At 53.1% G+C, this 13,821-nt stretch overlaps 2 protein-coding genes across 20 annotated transcripts in view; one reads left to right on the top strand and one right to left on the bottom strand.

Annotated features, from left to right (window-relative positions):
* The window catches only part of EHMT1 (euchromatic histone lysine methyltransferase 1), a 223,349-nt gene that overhangs the window by 45,088 nt on the left and 164,440 nt on the right, over nucleotides 1-13,821 (bottom strand). For 17 of the 19 annotated variants that reach the window (XM_055350313.2, XM_055350322.2, XM_055350316.2 and 14 more), the window contains 3 exons: nucleotides 12,307-12,389; nucleotides 10,208-10,314; nucleotides 1,389-1,511 (listed from right to left, as the gene is read on the bottom strand). In XM_055350313.2, the coding sequence (XP_055206288.1) occupies nucleotides 1,389-1,511; nucleotides 10,208-10,314; nucleotides 12,307-12,389 (313 nt within the window). Of the gene's footprint in view, nucleotides 1-103; nucleotides 306-1,388; nucleotides 1,512-8,180; nucleotides 8,473-10,207; nucleotides 10,315-12,306; nucleotides 12,390-13,821 lie in introns of those variants that run through there. The other 2 variants (XM_055350331.1, XM_031014495.2) reach the window with 2 other exon arrangements.
* LOC115935786 (zonadhesin-like) lies at nucleotides 3,563-12,313 on the top strand. Its single transcript, XM_031014496.3, has 2 exons — nucleotides 3,563-4,193; nucleotides 11,037-12,313. The coding sequence occupies exons 1-2, from the start codon at nucleotides 4,112-4,114 to the stop codon at nucleotides 12,008-12,010; spliced, it is 1,056 nt and encodes a 351-aa protein (XP_030870356.3). The 5' UTR covers nucleotides 3,563-4,111; the 3' UTR covers nucleotides 12,011-12,313.

Here is a 13,821-nt window from a genome sequence, read left to right as displayed (position 1 = left end):
GGATATCCAGCTGTCTCAGCACCATCTGTTGAAAAGACAGTCTTTTCCCCATTGAATGGTCTTTGTAACCTTTGCCAAAAATCAGTGACCATATATGCAATCATTTATTTCTGGGCTTTTTATTTTATTCCATTGGTCTCTATTTCTGTCTTTATGCCAGTCCTACACTGTTTTCATTACTGTGGCCGTATATAGTAAGTTTTGAAATCAGCAAGTGTGAGTTCTCCAACTCTGTTCTTTCACAAAATTGTTTGGCTTCTCTGGGTCTCTTGAGACTCCGTATAAACTTTAGAGGTTTTCTGTATCTGCAAAAAAAAAAAGCTGTTAGCGCTGGGCACGGTGGCTCATGCTCATAATCCCAGCACCATGGGAGGCCAAGGCGGGCGGGTCACCTGAGGTCAGGAGTTCGAGACCAGCTTGGCCAACATGGTGAAACCCCGTCTCTACTAAAAATACCAAAAATTAGCCAGGCATGGTGGCGCGTGCCTGTAATCTCAGCTACTAGGGAGGCTGAGGCAGGAGAATTGCTTGAACCTGGGAGGTGGAGGTTGCAGTAGGCCGAGATTGTGCCACTGCACTCCAAGCTGGCTGACAGAGCAAGACTGTCTCAAAAAAACAAAAAAGCTGTTAGGATTTTAGTAAGGACTCCATGGACTCTACAGGCTGTTGGGTGGCACCTGCCATTTTAACCACAGTCAGTCTTCTCATCTGTGAACATGGGATGTCTTTCTATTTATTCAGGTCTTCTTTAATTTCTTTCAGCAATGTTTGTTAGTTTTCAACTAACAAATACAAGTCTTTTGTCTTCTTGGTTAAACTCACTCCTAAGTATTTTATTCTTTTTGATGCTACTGTAAATGAAACCGTTTTCTTAATTTCTTTTTTGAATACTTCATTCGAAGTATATAGAAATGCAACTGATTTTTTTGTTAATTTTTTATCCTGTTTTGCTGAATTGGTTTTGTTAGCTAACAATATTTTTGCATATTCTTTAGGATTTTCTACATATAAAAACATGTCATCTGTGAACAGAGGCGGTTTTACTTCTTCCTTTCCAATGTGAACGCCTTTGATTTCTTTTTCTTGCCTAATTGCTCTGGGCTGAAGACAGAGTGAGACGATGTACTGTGAGGCGAACACCTTCTGCACAGCAAACCCGTCATTCGCTCCCCTGTCTGTTGTCAGGCTCTGTAGAGAGTGAGCGCTCACTAGTAGTTTTTAATAATAAACCAGGTAACCAAAGTGAGATGAAGGAACTATTTCTGGACAACTGGGTCAGTGTGTGAAGGCCCCAAGTCCTGGAGATGTCAGTAAGCATGTCCCTTGCTCAGCTTTCTGAGAAACGTCTACACACACACTAGGACGTTGATTCTGACAGGGGAACATACCTTGGGATCCACCAGGGCCCCGGCCTTGATGAGGTACTTCACTGCTTCCAGATGGTTGTTTTCGGCTGCTTCCATCAACGGGGTCCTCTGGTCTTCTGAGCAGGTGTCAATATTAGCGCCCGCCTAGTGAAACAACAGTTCAGGTGTATGGGAGGGCTGTGACGGTAGCCACCGCCTGGGGAGAAGTGACTTACAAGCTTCCACACTCAAAAAAAGAGAGCTGCACTGTTTCAGTGACCAACAATGTCTGAGTTTTCTAAACACGTATTCAAAGACATAATTATTCTATTACTATCAAACCTTTAGTCTAAGCAGAATATTTCTGCTAGATTTCATTCCACTTCTAAGGTAATTTGATAGAAAATGTTTATAGCTCAGGAGTGTGACAACACCTTTAGAAATGAGGAGGACAGTGACAACCTTCTAATGCAGACAAAGAAAGGGGAGGGAGGGGCCCCTCAGCAGAGAGGAGGCAGGAGGGAGGTGCCGGTTCACCCCGCCAGGCCACACAGCATCCTCTCGCTGATTCAGTACTCGCCAAAATTAGTAGAAAATCCTGATTTCCAGTAGCATGCATTCCGGAACAGTTTCCATTTTTCCAAATAAATGGAGAAACTTGAAAGACCAATTAACTGGCAGGTAAATTTTTCTTGGTCTGAAACTTAAGAAGCCCTCAACTTTAAAATTGGTTGTGTGCTAAAAGCCAATCAGCTGTTTGGCTGTTGAAACCTTTTCTCCATGAGGAAAAACTTCTTAGATGACAAAGACCTAGTATTTAATTTATAACATAAACATTATGAAAAAACGTTGAAAATAGTATTGTTTTTACTATTAGTAATTAAAAACCAAAAGTAACACAATTAAATAAGGAATGTTTAAACCGCCCTAGAATGGTCTATATGGAAAATGAGGCTAACTCATAACGGCTAAGGGGGTGGAGAGGCCGGGCACGGCAGCTCACGCCTGTCATCCCAGCACTTTGGGAGGCCAAGGCAGGTGGATCACCTGAGGTCAGGCGTTCGAGACCAGCCTGGCCAACATGGTGAAACCCCATCTCTACTAAAAATACAAAAATTAACCAGGCGTGGTGCTGGGCGCCTGTAATCCCAGCTACGCAGGAGGCTGAGGCAGGAGAGTTGCTTGAACCTGGGAGGCAGAGGTTGCAGTGAGCCCAGATTGCACCACTGCATTCCAGCCTGGGCAACAAGAGTGAACTCTGTTACAAAAACAAAACAAAACAAAACAAAAAACCACAAAACAGAGGGGCAAGTGAGAGGCTCAGGGGACTTTGACCGGAAGGAGCTGGGCTTCCCCAAAGAGAACGCAGGGTCCACAGAGCAAGGGTCAGAGGTCAAAAGGCTGAGGCCTGGAGGTGCACAGCGAGGGCAGTGACCCATGGCTGACTTCAAACACCAAAGCTCAAAGCCAAGGTCCGGCTGCCAAACCTGAAGGTAAAGTAGCGTCAGAAGTCTACGACAGCTAGTTTTTAACAAATAGTAAGCTTAAAAAAACACAAAACGAGGTAGAGAGCGAGGCCTGTGCTGTGCAGAGGAGCTGTGTCTCTGCCCGCACGTTCAGCATACAGAGGCTGCTCCCCCAGACCCCAAAAACCCTGGTGAAAGAAGAGAGGGTGCACCCACAATGGAGAGGCTGCCACCGAACGCCCCTGTGCTAGCACCAGGCCGGCAGCGCAGGCGGAAGCGCAGACAGACCCGAGTGCAAGGGCAGGAGGGGCTGACGGCTTCGGGCGGAGCATAGGGGAGGATGGGTGTCCTTCCCCGGGAAGGAGGGCTCGGGCAGCTCTCGGCGGCCCATAGGAAACGGGAGCCTGCCGGCTCCCCAGCGCAGAGCCCTCACAGACCCACACCGCACCCAGGACCCGGGTAAGCAGAAGGAAATGACCCCGCCCATGAAAACACAGGGCACTGAGACAAAGTCCAAGAAAGCTCTAAGAGTGGAGGGAAGCAGCGGAGCAAAAGGAAGAGTCAAAGCGACAACTGCGCGGCGGCATTTCCAAACAGACCTGCCAGCGCCAAGAAACAGGTCGCGCCCCCCATCCAGCTGCATCCTGGACCCCACGCAGACGCGGAGCAGGACCCACCTCCCACGCGCTCCCCAAACCCTCACCGCAAGCGGAGCGGCTGACACTGACCAAGTCCCACACAGCCTGGGACTCCAAGGTCGAAGCCGCCGGCCGCTCACCCTCCGCGAGGCTCTGACGGACGGCGCACTTCCCAGGCTCGCGCGCACTCCCCGCCAACGGCTACCCATCGCAGTCAGCCTCCCAGGCATTGGGCCCGCAGCGACTCCAGCCTGCAGGCCCAGAGGCACAGTCGCTCTCCCAGTCCCCGAGGGGACAAGAGACACCTGCAGCGCGGCAATCCCCTACACCTGTGAGGCCCCCTAAGTCCGCAAGGCCCCCTACACCTGCAACCTCCCTTCACCTACAAGATCCCTGCACCTGCAAGGCCCCCTACACCTGCAACTTCCCTACACCTGCAATCTCCCTACACCTGCAACCTCCATACGCCTGCAACCTCCTTTCACCTACAAGATCCCTAAACCTGCAACCTCCCTACACCTGAGTGAGCCTCACCCCGGCTGAGGCGCTGGCAGAAGGCGGTGCGGGTGGAGCCTTCGCCAACGTCCTGGGCCCCCTGAGTGCTGCATGCCAGTCCTATCAGCCGCTCGGTCATCTGCCACCGCCCAGCAATGGCTTCAGCATGCAGTCCCTGCTAGGGGACTCCAGGGAGGAGCATCCTGGCCAGGGCTGGTGCCACAGAGCAGCCCAGCTTCTGCAGGCAGGTACGGGGTGCAGTGGGGAGAAGGCAGTGACCACCCCACCCCTGCCCTCCTCTGAGAGGCCTCTGTGGCCCCTCTGCCCCCTTCCTGGCCCCACGAGAGTGGAGGGGGAGACTTTGCCAGCGGGAGCCATCAGGCCCTCAACCCTCTTCCCGAAGCCTAGGGCCTGGCCTCTCCACTTACTGCAGGGCACCTCAGTTCCTGGGGGGCTGTCCAGTGGGGGACACAGGGCCTCCCTCTGGGGGCAGCTGCCCACCTCCTACTTGCCAATCTACACTCCCAATGTGGTAATGCCCTTGGCACCCCCACCCACCTCCTATCCCCAATGTCCACCGTCAACCAGCTCTGCCTACTGGGGGGTGGCCCCTGAAACCTGAGGGCCCCCAGGGCTGGGATCTAGACGCCCTCTTCCAGGGTGTGCCACCCAACAAAAGCATCTACGATGTTTGGGTGGCACCCTGGGGACCTGGCGGCCCCTGGCCCAGGCTGGCTGCTCTCCCGGTGCAGCCTGTGAGGCTCTTAAGACAGAGGCCCCTCCTCCCTCCCGCTTCCACCCCCAGCTTGTTGCCAGGGAGCCAAGGCGAGGCGGTTGTCTGTGACCACAGCAGCCTCGAAACACCAGGCAGCAGCCTTGCTGGGAGTCCATGGTGTTTACTAACTACCCCACGTGTGGCCATGGCCCAGCTGGGCACGGCCCTGGCCCTGGTCAGTCATGCCTCTGTTTCCCCTACACCCAGAGGCAAGGCTGTGGGAGGCAGGGCTGAGCCTGCAATAGCCCTTCCTAGTCCCCTCTTCTCAGCCCACTACCCATCCATCCGTCACCAGCCGTCACCGAATGGCAGATGCAGCCTGGGAAGGAGGTAGCACCTTTTCAGGAAAAGGGGTTAGGGAATCAAGACTGGACCCTACGTGGTCTTGGTAGGGGCATGGGGGAGATAACAGTAAAGGAGTTTACAACATTTTTTTTTAATGAGAGATGACAGAAGAGCAGACCGATGAAAACATGAGTGTCTGTGGTGAGTTCGGATGGGAGCGTGTGGCACCTTGCTCAGTGCTCTCCAGAAACTGCAGACACGGCATGAAATCTTGCAACGTGAGGGACCAGGACACCGAAGGGCAGCAGGTGAGAGAGGGCAGCAGCACCCCAGAGCTGCAGCAGATGGAGGCACAGCTCCCGACTCCGCAGGGACAAAAACACAGATCAAGTCAGAAAAGACCCCAGGGCGCTTGAGGCAGCTCGGACACCCAGGAGGCTCCGTGACCGATCCTCGGAGCCACTCCCCAGCCTGGGAGCCAGAACGCTGATGTCCCCAGCACCGGCGAAAGGCTGGGGTGGACTCCAGGTCGGCTGCCAGGGAAACGCTTTTTGCACAATGGATTTCTCTGTCTGTGCACAGGGGAGATAACTCCACATGACCAAGACGGGAGCCCGGGAGAGATGACGCCACACGGCCAAGATGGGAGCCCAGGGGAGATGACACCACATGAGACCAAGACCGGAGCCGGAGGGAGAGATGACGCCACATGACCAAGACCGGAGCTGGAGGGAGATGACTCCACATGACCAAGACCGGAGCCGGAGGGAGATGACTCCACACGACCAAGACCGGAGCCCGGGAGAGATGACTCCACATGACCAAGACCGGAGCCCGGGAGAGATGACTCCACACGACCAAGACCGGAGCCCGGGAGAGATGACTCCACACGACCAAGACCGGAGCCCGGGAGAGATGACTCCACACGACCAAGACCGGAGCCAGAGGGAGATGACTCCACACGACCAAGACCGGAGCCGGAGGGAGATGACTCCACACAACCAAGACCAGAGCCCAGGGGAGATGACACCACAGGCCCTCACTGGTGTGGCCAGAGCCTGCCCAAAGAGTGTGTGTGAGATGTGAGACACCCCTGCAGATGCTGAAACCCTGAGAAACAGCACCCTTGGATTCAGGGCAAACTAGAGATAAAGCCAATCTCTCTCTCTTCCTGGAGAATCTCAGGAAAACCGCTTAGATTCTAAGGGGAAGAAAAAATAGAAATCCCTCTAAGACCAGCAACAGTAAGTTCTGCAGGACGGGTTATCAAATTAAACATCAGGCTAGGAATTTAACCTGAAGTTCCAGACTGGTCCGACCCCGGGCACTGCATGGACCGCAGCACCAAGGGACATAACGATTTCCTCCCAATACATCATGTTATTTCACGGCACTAAACTCACAAGAAGCTGTTAAACAGAACGAAGAGCTCTGTACTCCCCTCACTCGGCCTCCCCAAAGACGACATTTCAGACAAGCACAGAGCACGGGCAGTCAGCAGGGAGCCCTGGCAGGGCCAAGCCACTCAGCTCCACGGCCATGTCCCTTTTCTACACTCCCTTGTTTTCCTGACTGACGGAAGCAGACACAAAGGAACTCACGCTGGACAACTCAGTTAGCATAAAGGTTAAAAGCAAACAAACGGAACCCTGCTATGCGAGGCACTTGCAGGGTGGTGAGACCGAAACGGCTGCTGTTCCCAGGGAGGGCACCCAGGGGTCCACCAGGTGTCCAGGGAGCCAGCAACGCTGCGTCTCACGGGGGTGCGAATGTCAGGGCCAGAGTAGAATGATTTGTTAACCAGATGTTTACATTTTAAGGACCTTTCTGTATGCATGATGCAACCATATGTTTTTGGGTTTTAATTTTAATATTTAAAAAAGAAAGCCAAAGAGAATCCAGTGTCTTTCAAAGGAGTGGCAAGCTAAATTCTCAAAAGGAAGAATGGAAGTCAGAAGACAGTGGCATCATTCCTTACACGACCTGAGGAAAACCACCAGCAACCTGGAATTCCAGGCACAGGAGGAATGTCTTCAAGAAGCCTCCACAGCCAGCAGTGGACATGGAGAACGGGCTCAGCACACCCCACCCTGAGGGGCTCAGCACACCCCACCCTCAGGGGCTCAGCACACCCCACCCTCAGGGGCTCAGCACGGCCCACCCTCACGGGCTCAGCGCACCCCACCCTCACGGGCTCACACACCCACATTCATGGCCTTGCCCAGCTCCTGGGGCCATCGGGGTAGCACTCATACAGCCCTTGTTCCTGTCTGGTCCGTTCCCCCACGTGGCTCTGCACACTTGTCCCCATTCAGGTCCATCCACAACAGAAGAGAATCATGCCATACCCTTCACTAGGCTTCCCAGGAGAGGAGAGGGCCTCCCAGCCGAATGCCTGGCCCTCCACCAGCATCTGCTCTCGAGCCCCACAACACCAGCTCCTGCCTCTTCCAGACCACGCTCTCTTCCTCTTCCTCAGAGCCCCACCTATGAACGTCCTGGCATCACTCCTGCCCTGAACAGCCCACCCCTCACTCCAGCTCTGCCTGTGTCTGGACGACCAACCCCCCACTCCCTGACCTCACCCCCTCCCACAAGCCTGTTCCCACCAGATCAGCCACTTCCCTCATGGTCTCACCATGAACCACAGCCCACATGACTCGTCTGGAGGCCACCCCACTGTCTCTGAATCCTTTTCTGCTTCTCCCTGACATACCCAGCAGCCTCCGTGGCTCCTCCTGCATGGAGCTGGCCCCCAGTGCCCCCAGTGCCTACCTCGGCTCAGCGCTTCTCACGGCACACTTTCCTCTCAGCCTCCAGGAGCCCCCCCACAAACCCCTGGCTTACTGGACCCCAGTTCACTCAGCTGCTCCCTCCCTCACCCCCTGCCAGGGCTTGGCTCCCCCATCATCATCTCATTCAGTCTTGACCTTGGTAAGTCAAGTCTGCATGTGAGACTGACAGGAACCACTGGGGCAAAAACTGGAAAGTTTGTAACTCACAGAGAGAAGAGAAATGGCAAAATCAAAATAAAACCAATTCAAAAGACGCAAGAACGACCAAAAAGTGGAAAGTCTGTAACTTCCAGAGAGAAGAGAAACGGCAAAATCGAAATAAAACCAATCCAAAAGATGCACGAACGACCAAAAAAGTATTGGCTTCAAAAGGCTGGCACTATGGTCTGAATGCAATTTATTTACCGGGGCTGGGGGCCCCAGTGAGGTTTTGAGGCTGGGCCTTTAAGAGGCTGCGAGGCTGTGAAGATGGAGCCACGCCTCTCTGAAAGGCAGAGTCAGCCCCCAGGAATGGACCTGCTCCCCTGTGGGCGGCCTGGTTCACAGCAAGGCTGTGCTGGAGCGTCTTCCTCTTGGCGTGGTTCCTGGCGTGGTTCCTCGGGAACAGCACGAGGTCCTCACCATAAGTCACCAGAGGCAGCCCCTCGACCTTGGGCTTCCCAGCCTGCAGAACTGTGAGAAATAAATTTCTTTTCTTTATAAATGACCCGGTCTCAAGTATTCTCTTATGGCTAGAGAAAATGGACTAAGACAGCTAGGAATTAAAACTACAATATAAGACATTAGGTATAAATAAAGGACTAAAAGTTCCTATTAAAATACCAAGACTGTTAGACTAAATTTATAAAAATCAAGTTCTACGTTTAAAATACATATATCCAAAAACGAGGGAAAAGGTCAGAATAAAAGGAGGGAAAAATCATTCCAGGCAAATAGTAACAAAACACCATCAGTTATGACTCCGGGCAGCTGGACAGCGGGTGGGTGTGGGCACAGCGGGTGGGTGTGGGCACAGCGGGTGGGTGTGGGCACAGCAGACGGTGCACCCCGTCGCTCTCTCCTTCTTGGCCCTAAGAAAGGCAGAGACAGGTGCAGTCCGAGAAGACAGGTCCTTCCCAGACAGTGGGGCCTGGGGGCCCCAACAAAACAGCCAGGCCTGCAGATCACCCTACAGCTGACAAGCCCCCGGCAAGCAAGAGCTACCACCAGCTTTTTAGTAGTTTACTTTAAATATAAACGAGAATCACTGGGCATTTGAGGAAAACCTTTAGATAAGAAAAACTAAAACACAGCAGCATAAAACTTCAAAATAACCATAATACCATCAGAGAAATACGGGAAGAACAAGAGGCTACTGAAAGAGGAACTATCCAAGAGCAGAAAGGAATTACTGGAATTTGAAAATGTGACCACACATGTTAAGAATCCCCCAGGAGCTGGAAGCTGAAGGTGAGAATGCTGCCTAGAAGGCAGAACCAAAAGACAAGAAAACAGACCACAGCAGGAAATCGGTCCTGAAGGTTCCACACCTGAGTTACGAGAGTCCCAGGACAGAGCTGAGACAGGTAGAGGACCTGGGCACAGAAGTCACACAGGAAATCCTCCTAAAACTGACAGGTGTGTATTTCTGCACTGAAAGGGCACAGCACATGCACCAAATGCCCCAGTGGATCTAAAAAGACCCACGTTACAATGAGGTACAACTTCAGACCAGTGGGGTTCAAGGAAAGTTCCTAAAGTCTCCAGAAATAATAGGTCACACACAAAGGATCAGAAGTCAGACCGCACCAGACTCAAACCTGGCACTTGAGAAACAGGGGATCCAACACCGGGATCAGGGAAGGGGCGTCACAGGGGGACAAACAGCGTCGTGTGTCTGAACCCAGAGACAAGCAGGCAGTGTTCAGATGGTTCAGAATAAATTAGTAGGTGGCAGAGTCAACTCAACCAACAGAAACACAAGCCAGTGATTAACGACAGACACAACATACCCTGTAGACGACGTGGTTCAGCTTGAAAATGCTCACACGATCTGATCTAAACAAAATGGGAGCCAGTCAACGGGGCTGGGGGAGGGGCGTCCGTGCCTCTGCGAGTGCTTGGCTCCCCCAGGGGGACGTCTTGAGTGTGAGGAACCAAAACCAAAACCAAAACCAAAGAAAGCAAATCAAGAAACAGCCAAATGGCGGCATGCTCTTCTCAAAGGCCGTGGTAAATGCCGGAAGAGAAACAGCGGGAAGCACTGATCCACCTGCAGGACTCGGGGGCAGAAAAGCTGATTCTGTGTCCGCTTCACAGCACTACGGAACTCTTACACTGGAAGAACCGTGAACGTGGTATTATTTTACTTTGATAAAAATAAAAGAGAGCAGGTGAAGAGCCCTAGGAGGGCGCCGTGCCGCCGCACCTGAACCAGCATGTGGCAGATGTCCACGTGTCCAGCCTCTGCCGCGGCGTGCAGTGGAGAGCGCTTATTCTGGTGCTCCATTTTGAAGTTGGGGTCAATTCCGTCCACTGTGAACAAACACAGTTTTATTAATGACTTCAGATGTAGCCACAGACTCCAGCTCAGGACTGTCACGATGGCTGGCAAGCACTCACAAATGACCATCCTCCACACAAACAGCCACCTCCGGACTTGAGACTTGAGTGTGCTAGTCTCCTGCGGAAGTGAACAGGCAGGTCCCTCTGTCAGAACTAACTCGGCAAGGCACGCTCTTCCCTTTACCACCCTGCTCTAACTCTGAGGTTTCTTCTGTGTTTCTGTGCGTCCTGGCCATGGCCGCCCCAGGCCCAGTGAGGCGGCTGACCAGGGCAGACACACCCTAGGGGAGCAAGCAAGGCCGGGGACAGAGGCCTGAGCATCGGTCAATTCCCAGGAGGTCTGAGAGGACGGTGAGCAACGGAGCAGTGAGGTGACCTTCACAGGTGTCCTGTGAAGTCCATGACAAAATGATTAAAACTGCTGGTCAACATAAATAAACCTTTCTTTAACAGCAAATAGTTTCACTTCTTTTTACTTGACGTACTGTCCAGTAAAGGGCTTCTTAATCATCCTTTTCAACCCAGAGACGATGAACGTCAGAGAAATCAAGCCTAAAGCTATGAGCTCAGAGACGAAATTATCACTGGGAAGGCTCTCTAGCAAGTATGCTTTTGGGTATTAGAAATCTAATGCAATCGGTTTGCCTGTTATAAAATACCTATAGCTGAAGCCTACTTTGTCCACACCACAGCTGCTGCATTCAGCACAGGTGAGACATCGGCTGCCATCATCACCACACATTCCAGCGTCATCACCACACGTCCCAACGTCATCACCACACATCTCAGTGATGCCGTCATCACCACACATTCCAGCGTCATCACCACACATTCCAGCGTCATCACACGTCCCAACGTCATCACCACACATCTCAGTGATGCCATCATCACCACACATTCCAGCGTCATCACCACACATTCCAGCATCATCACCACACGTCTCAGCGTCATCACCACACGTCCCAGCGTCATCACCACACATCTCAATGTCATCACCACACATCCCAGCGTCACCACCACACATCCCAGCGTCATCACCACACATCTCAATGTCATCACCACACATCTCAGTGATGCTGTCATCACACGTCCCAGCGTCATCACCACACGTCCCAGCGTCATCACCACACGTCCCAGTGTCATCACCACACATCTCAATGTCATCACCACACATCTCAGTGATGCCGTCATCACACGTCTCAGCGTCATCACCGCACGTCCCAGCGTCATCACCGCACGTCCCAGCGTCATCACCGCACGTCTCAGCGTTATCACCGCACGTCTCAGCGTCATCACCGCACATCCCAGCGTCATCACCGCACATCTCAATGTCATCACCACACATCTCAGTGATGCCGTCACCACACGTCCCAGCGTCATCACCACACGTCCCAGAGTCATCACCGCACGTCCCAGCGTCATCACCACACATCTCAGCGTCATCACCGCACATCCCAGCGTCATCACCGCACATCTCAATGTCATCACCACACATCTCAGTGATGCCGTCATCACACGTCCCAGCGTCATCACCGCACGTCCCACCGTCATCACCGCACGTCCCAGCGTCATCACCGCACGTCCCAGCGTCATCACCGCACGTCCCAGCGTCATCACCACACATCTCAGCGTCATCACCACACGTCCCAGCGCCACAACTCACTAGTTTTGCTTTTCCTTAATCTCTATTTCTGCTTGATTTAATAATCGCATACCAATTCCTTTTTACAAATTAGAACTTCGTAGAGAATAGTTCTAGTATCTTGCGTAACTGGATATGAACACCATAAAAAGCCTCAACACCAGTGGGCAACCTATTCTCACTCATCAGAGAACTCGGAGACACAGAAACAGAAAACCAAAACAAGACCAGCCTCCTGAGGAAGGAGTAACAACTGCTCTCGGCTTCTTTCAGTGCCACAGGGCCGGCTGCGTGTGCCCGGGCCACAGGAAGGCACTTACCCAGCATGAGGAGCACCTTCTGAAGCTCCCCTTGCCTGGCGGAGAAGTACAGCTGCTTTGGGTGGAAGCGAAGCTTCTTGGGTCTGTGGGAAGCACAGGACAACAGTCAGTATGGGGCTCTGCATCCCACACATGAAGCTGAAGGCTGGAAGGCCCGGCGGACATCTCCCCACCAGCCCCTCAAGCTCATGGGGCTCCGCGTCCCACACATGAAGCTGAAGGGTGGAAGGCCCAGCAGACGTCTGCCCACCAGCCCCACAAGCTCAAGCGCAAACCCACCAGTCGAGATATCTCATGGTAAAAACTGCGGACAAGAAACTGCGTTCCCAGTCACTGCAGGAGAACACTACGCACTGTGAGGCTTTTACACAACACAACGACAGAACCAGCGCAGGATGCAGGGGAACCTCATCTACGCTCAGCACAGCCGGGACCAGCCCCAGCGAGGATGAGCCCACACAGCGTGGTCACGAGTGAGGGCACAGCTCGCACTACGGAAGATGCCTTGGGCGGTGAGAGCTGGGGACACCGGCACTTTTGCTCTGAAACCTTAACTCGATGACTAAGCTGATAACTGATACGGTTTGGACCTGAGTCCCTCCCAAAACTCACGTTGAAATGTGACCTCCAGTGTTGGAGGTGAGACCTGGTAGAAGGTGACTGGATCCTGGAGGCAGATCCCTCATGAATGGCTTAGTGTCATCCCTCCCCCTGGTGATGAGTGAGTTCCCGCTCAGTCAGTTCCCACAAGATCTGGTCGCTTAAGAGTCTGGGAGCCTCCCCCTTCTCTGTCTCTTGCTACTGCTCCTGCTTTGCCTTCCACCATGACTGTAGCTTCCTGAGGCCTCCCAAGGAGCAGATGCCAGCACCATGCTTCCTGTACAGTCTGGAGAACCGTGAGCCAATTAAGCCTCTTTTCTTTATAAATCATCCAGCCCTGGGCATTTCTTTATATTGACACAAAAGCAGACTAACACAATCACCAAGGGATGGGGAGAGAGTGGGGTCAGGAACAGTCTGGGGTCTGGTCAGCGAGCAGGGCCTGTGGGTCAGGAACAGTCTGGGGTCTGGGCAGAGAGCAGGGCCTGCTGGCGTCGGCAGATGGTACCGTCGCTTCAAGAGCAGGCTCAGAGGCGAGGCTGGAGGCAGACAGAGGGGAGATCCAGGGAGGAGGCACGGCAAGCCTCAGTGCCACAGTCTGGTCTGCCTCCCTGGTGGGGCAATGCTGAGAGGAGGACGAGGAGGGGTGGGTTTTTGTGAGCTGTCGGGAAAGCCTGGAGGGCCCCTTGGCCCAGCCCTCGCATTGCACAGATGGGGTGTGGCCTGGGAGGGAAACGGAGTCAAGGCAGCAGAAGCAGTGTCTGCTCTCATGACCTAAGGGCAGCTCAGGGCCAATAGCAACCAGGAAATGTTTGTCAAAGCTCACCAAGACCTACCTCCTCACTTAGGACTTCAAAGGTGTCAGAGGTTGCTCTTAATATAATGCAGAGGACAGTAATTTACAATAATTTCCCA

The sequence above is a fragment of the Gorilla gorilla genome, chromosome 13 (genome assembly GCF_029281585.2).
Source record: "Gorilla gorilla gorilla isolate KB3781 chromosome 13, NHGRI_mGorGor1-v2.1_pri, whole genome shotgun sequence".
Classification (NCBI taxonomy): domain Eukaryota; kingdom Metazoa; phylum Chordata; class Mammalia; order Primates; family Hominidae; genus Gorilla; species Gorilla gorilla.
This window is presented reverse-complemented; position numbering and strand designations above follow the sequence as displayed.

Bases quoted from the DNA above. Each gene is read 5' to 3' on its own strand.
- LOC115935786 (XM_031014496.3), top strand. From the start codon at position 4,112: ATGCAGTCCCTGCTAGGGGACTCCAGGGAGGAGCATCCTGGCCAGGGC. The intron at 4,194-11,036 runs GTACGGGGTGCA...TCCACACCACAG, and splicing joins AGCCCAGCTTCTGCAGGCAG to CTGCTGCATTCAGCACAGGT.